At 39.0% G+C, this 6,000-nt stretch overlaps 1 protein-coding gene across 1 annotated transcript in view; it reads left to right on the top strand.

Annotated features, from left to right (window-relative positions):
• The first annotated feature begins 511 nt into the window (after positions 1-511).
• The window catches only part of SPOCK1 (SPARC (osteonectin), cwcv and kazal like domains proteoglycan 1), a 229,447-nt gene continuing 223,958 nt past the window's right edge, over positions 512-6,000 (top strand). Inside the window, exon 1 of the mRNA XM_027682817.1 lies at positions 512-637. Within this exon, the coding sequence (XP_027538618.1) occupies positions 512-637 (126 nt within the window). The remainder of the gene's footprint in view (positions 638-6,000) is intronic.

Genomic DNA, 6,000 nt, shown 5'->3' with positions numbered 1-6,000 from the left:
TTAATGGTTGTTAAAAGTGGTTTAACACGACTTGAAACCTGGGTGTATAAAAATTACGAAAGAACAAACCGAAGTGATAAACGACATTTAGTGGTGAGGTGACAGTGTTTGGTTTGGCTCATTTTACAGAAAGGAATTGTCCTCTTTAGTAACAGTATTTTTTTCTGCTTATTCAAGTACCATTAATAGGATCTGAATAGGTTTTGAAAACATGCTCATTTGCTGGGGACAAAACTTGAAAGAAACCAAGCCATTTGAAACGTGTCAAGCACAAATGACTGATGTCTCTGTCTGCCAAAATTATTTGGCTTCATTTGACTTTCCGAAATGGAGTTTCTGCAGCATCTCTTACATAAGAGATGATTAATAGAACGAGGCAAATGAGGAGCTGAAAAGAGAATCACAAAATAATTTCCCTCCCTTGTGTTATTACAGGGTTAAAAATTTCTGAGGCATCCTACAGCTCTTAGAAACCGTTTCAAATAAAGCTTTTTGCCCTGGGAACAGCTTCATGAAAAGTGAGCATAAAAAGACATTGCCATTTGAGCAGCATCTTTTGAACATTAAGTTTCTCTTCTTATACATTAAAACCTCAGAATCACTTTCCCTTCTAGTCTGGGAATTCTCTGTCTTTGAGGTAAGGATGAATCTGTGCCTGTTTGATCTATTTTATGTTTAAGGAGATTAACATATATTCAGGATAATGAGAACCATTTCAAATGCACAGTGCATCTTTGTTGTCATGAAAGGCTGGTATCAGCTTCCTGCTGAGGTCTGCAAAACCAGAGCTCCTGAATTGAACAGAGCTCAGAGACACGTTTCTGGACTAACACTGTGGTGAGAAGTTTCGTCCTTGTCCTGTTGGCTTACAGCAATTTTTGTTAATTTTTTGCTTTGTTTGCTGTGGGGTTTTTTTTAGAGAGATGGGGTTTACTTAGAAATCATTGTTATTTATTTATTTCCTTTTGCTACACAGGGACTCAAAATCTGACTCTGTGATAGAAATGATAAAGCTGTGAGGTCGAGGTCGGTCCTGTGCCACCCACATCTTTAGTTGTTTATTTATTTTCATCTGCTGGAGTTTGCTTTTTCCTTTCTCCCTCTCCTGTAGAGTTACCCAAAGAGTTTTGTATTTGATCTCTGAATATAATTTAAATTACAGACATGTTACCACAGAATCCTAGAATGTTAAGGGATGGAAAGGACCTTAAAGGTCATCCAGTCCCAGCTATGAAATCTCTTTGAGCTGTGGTCAGTGATATACTTGGAAATGTTTTCCTTATATCATAAGGACCTCTTGTTTCAGTAAAGTCTTAAGAGAATTTCACCCTACTCCTGATCTTTCCAGCCATTAAATCTTTTCTTTGTTAATTTTTAGAACCAAGTGGAATATATTATTCTTTTTTTTGTGTGGAAAAACTAACTATTTTCTTAATTGAGTCTTCTCTGACTGTGAGCACAAAGTTCTGGCAAACCAAAACATTCACCTTTTTTTTCAGGACAGCAGATGCCATCTTTAGGAAACAGCATTTTATAAAAAATGCTGTTTTCAATCAAAGTGTGTTTTTATAGAATATTTTCAACCAGTCTAACTGTGCATCACTTCTAATCATTTCACTGACTGCAGTTTGAATTTGAGAGGAAACAGCTTATTACATTCTCTCTATGTTTCCTGAGGAATGAATACATTTGACAACTGTTTATCATTACTCATTTAATCCAAAATTAACTTTCCTAGGAAATCACCAGGATAAATGCACTGACAAAGGTAACTAAGGCAAAACTCCTTATTTGGCTTTGTTTCTTCAGGGAAACATTTCATAGACAGAAATTATGTTCTCAAGAGTGAGGAAAAATCATTATAAGAGGAATTTCATTATTGCTGGAAAGAACCTAATGGGTTTGTGTATGAAGGGGAAGGATGGCATCACTCATTTGAAGCCTCTCTTAATGCACTGGTGACTTCACCATTTCAGCAAAATGCCAACAAAGATGCATGATCTGAACCCTGGTGTCTTCATTACTGCAGCACAGTATCCTGGCATATTCTTAGTTGAGTAAGTGCCACTGAGCAGAGCCAACATTTCAGAGGAGAATTCCTCTGTCTCAATTTTTTTTTTCCTTTTTAACATCTTCTTGCCGCTTGGTTCATTCCTCCTCAGCCGCCTCTTGCTTTGGGTTTGTCATTCTTAGCCCTCACCTTTTGCTTTCCTGTTCCTTTTATAGCCTTGTTGGCATTAGTTAAGCAATGCTCATTGCCTTTTGAGCAACTCTGGGAAAAGTTCAGACTTGCATCTGATTATTGAATTGTCTCAGGAGTGGAAATTCAGCACCGTTCAGGCCTTGTTCTGTTACTCTTTGGGAGTTTACTGTGCTGTTATAGCTAAAGCTGAAATGATTTATGGAGAGAAATCAGATGTGCATCATTCTCTTCGTTTGCAAAAAGGCTACATATCACATTATGTAAGTCAGAGAAGTGTGAGAATATTCATAACTCTGTCAATCAACTTAATGTTTCATCTAAAGCCACGTTTTACCTCTAATCTTAAAGCAGAATAGTAATCTCCAGTTTTAAAATACTATTGCATTCCAAAGTACCTTTCCCTCTATTATTCACATTTTTAAGATCAGGAAAAACTGAAGCAAAAGTAAAATTAGCTTTCTGAGCCCTATTCAGCTTCATCCTCAGTGCCATTAGACCATAATTGTGATTATAGATCTTTATTTAAAGGTGTCTTTATTAAGGCAGTCATCTTCTCATGGACTCACACCACAATCATTGTCATCTTCTCTCATCCTGTCCTTTTTGACAGCAAACATGTGCCATAAGGTCTTTGCACATCACACTGACATCCACATATTGCTTCCCTCAGACTTGGGTGCAGCCTCCAGGCAAAACCAGCACGTCTCTGTGGCCCTCTCTGCTCTGAAAGGTTATGTCTAGAGCGGTTATTATTTATTTCTGTTTTCTTTCCAGCTGTTAACACCACAGTGTTTCTGCACATCTTGATTCCAAAGCCTAAGTGTGGATCATGTGTTCAAGTAAATGTCCCCAGGTGTAGTTCTCCAACATTCACTTCATAAGTAATATCCAAGTGCTCTATGAATTCTAATAAAATTTATAAAAAAAAAAAACAAAAACCAGACACCAAAGCCACAACTGTGAATTAGATCCTTTCCTGATGCAAACTGATGCCAGTCAGACTGTTATAATATAATATATTTCAGACTGTTCCTGCTGGGAGTCAATATGGGGTGAACTTAATAGCTAAAGGTTGGGAGACACAATTATGTGAACCCACCAGACACTTTTGTAAAGGCAATTTTAAAACATTCTCCAGTTGAATTTGAAGGATGTTTGTGGCAACTCTTTTGAAAGGGTCATTGACTGTACAAGGATGAAAGTTGTGGGCAATCAAGTTCTGTAATTTGTTTCTGCCTCCTGAAGAAAAAGGGCACATGTTTCCAGAGAAGTTGTCGACTTCTCGTCGTTTTGATTTTTATTTAACACACAAACTTTAAAGGAATCATTTGATTTTGGAACAGACACACATAAAAACTTGACAACAGACTATGTGGCATAAAATAAATTACCAAGAATGCACTCAGCCTCAGAATTTCTGCTCATGAAGCACGTGGCACTGTTTAGAACCTGAACTTCAGTGTTCCGGATGGTAAAGCCGTGATTTTATTTTACAGTATTGTGATGGAATACTCATAAATTCAGAGTAGACATACAGGTGATGAGAAAGAACATGTTCTCTGCAACCTCAGAATATTTGGCTGAAGATGGGGTTAAAAAGAAAAAAAGAGTCTGGGGGTGGATGGGGAGCAAATAACTTGCCCAGCGAGTTGTTGCCAAGCTGTGACCTGCACAGCTGTTTGTTTGAGAACTTTTGCCCATGCTGTAATTTCAGGGATGAGAAGTGTGAAGCAATTAGCACTGATTCATGCTTGTAAGTGCTACTTGAGGGTTCAGCCGAGGAACTGTGCCTTTTGTGTGATTTTGTGTAAGTGGTGCTTCAGCATATTTAATAAGGTCAGTTAGAATACATGTTTGAAAACTGCATAACTGCAATCAGGAAAACATTTCTGATTGCATGAATAATAGTTGGTGCATATGCTTAAAGTGCAGCAAATTGTGATGGGATACAAATTGAGCTCTAGAGACATTTTTGCATTAATAAACTTAAAATCTCATATATTTGGACTAAGTGTTGTGATTAAGCAGTCATTTGAAGAGCGTGAGGAGAGAATAATGGATTGCTGAAGAAAAGGCAGTTGCAGAGGTCGTAGAACCCAATTCTGACCTGAGCTGATGACACAGCCTGGGATGGATGGGGTTTGTGCAACTGAAGGGTAGGTGGTGCTTGGATAAACCATTTTATGAAAAGATTTTAAATCATAATAGAAGAAGGCTGGCAAGACCTTGGTGTTATTTGGCCCATCCTTTTGCTTTTCCTGAGAAATATTTATCAAGTCTGTTAACACACTGAATATTCCTACTGCCTGTTGTTCAAAGAACAGCTTTGTTCTTCTTGACTTAAATAAGATTTTCTAGTCTTGGGTCAGAATATTTCTGCTGGAGTTTGAGGTGATTGTTTCTTGTCCTATTTACAAGAATATAAAGAACAGATACTCCCCTCACTGCTGTTTATTTACTGACTGTTTCCATGACACTCCTGGAGCAATTCCAAAGGACCATTGAAGAACTCAGTGCCCATGAACAAGTTAATATGGTTTCTGGTTCACTTAAATTTCTTTCCACTTACTACTGTTTAATTGCCTGTTAATTGTGTTCCCCCTGTCCTTCTGATGTGCACAATGAATGTGAAATCTATGCACGGAAACATTGTTTCTGTGTGTTTTGCTGCATTAAAAAACACCAAAAAACCAAAACCAAACAAAAAGACAGTACTGAAGTTTTTGAGACTCATTAAGTTTTGGGGGGAAAAGTCTGTAGGACTTGAAGGACCAGTGTGTTGGGTGAGAAGAACGTAGAGATGAAGATGATGAATGTGGTTTCATAGACAGCTGAGAGCTTAAGGAACTCTGGAGAGCAATTGGCTTTGTGCTTAGGCTCTAAAGAGAGGAAAATTGCATTGACTGAGACTGAAACTCCCTTGGGTTCCTCATTCAATTCCACCCTTGTACTCCCTGGGCCAATAAACAGATGAAGAAGAACTAATAAAAAAAAGAATCAGGTTAAAGAGAGAATCTGTAACTGTGAGCGCGGCTGCAGTTCAGTCCTTTCCTTGCATCGTAGATTGCTCCAAATAAAATCATCCCCTCCAAGGCCACTGAAAAGACAAAGGCCTCTGCTTTTAATCATGTCCTTCTGGAGGCACTGACCTTTGGCTGTGCTGAGGCAGGAGGGCTGTGAAGGAAAGTGCAGGTTAGAATGAGTTTGCCTTCATTTGGAGGCCTGTTCCCACCTCAGAGCTGGCCAGAGCTGCCAACAGGTTTCTCAGAGCCACTTGGGTGGCTCCTGGGCTCCTCAGGTTTAGGTCACAGATGGTGTTGGCAGTTCTTCAGGTGCTGCTTCTCTTGCTAAAGGTCCCCTCTGCCCTCTGTCAGCAGCACTGGCTCTTCCCTGCAAGCCCTGGAAAGAACGAGGAGTTCTGAGTTAATTTTTTGCATTTCCCCCGTTATGACTCTGACCCACTTTCTGCTCTTTGCTGGGTTAAAAATATACATCGGCCTAAGAAAAAAAACAATAAAACCAAGAAATAAAAACCACCTTATTACAAACTGGCAATTGTACACTAAGGGCAAATATAGCTTTGTATTTCTCTATTTTCCTTCTTCTTTTCCTAAATTGCACGACCACAAAGCTTTGCTTAGCTTGCTGGATTTTGCCGTGCCGTGGCGTGATGGCAAAGCAAAACGCTCCCCTGTAAACAGAGACAAGTTAATTAAAATGGAAACCTTTAAGCTGGAGTGAGTTTCGAGTCAGGTTTTAAACGTTTGGTGCCCCAATTCCCGGCGGTGTGTGCAGCT

The sequence above is a fragment of the Neopelma chrysocephalum genome, unplaced genomic scaffold (assembly GCF_003984885.1).
Source record: "Neopelma chrysocephalum unplaced genomic scaffold, ASM398488v2 Primary Assembly neopelma1_63, whole genome shotgun sequence".
In the NCBI taxonomy this organism is placed as follows: Eukaryota; Metazoa; Chordata; class Aves; order Passeriformes; family Pipridae; genus Neopelma; species Neopelma chrysocephalum.
Note: the sequence above shows the minus strand (reverse complement) of the source record. Positions and strands in the feature narration are given on the sequence as shown.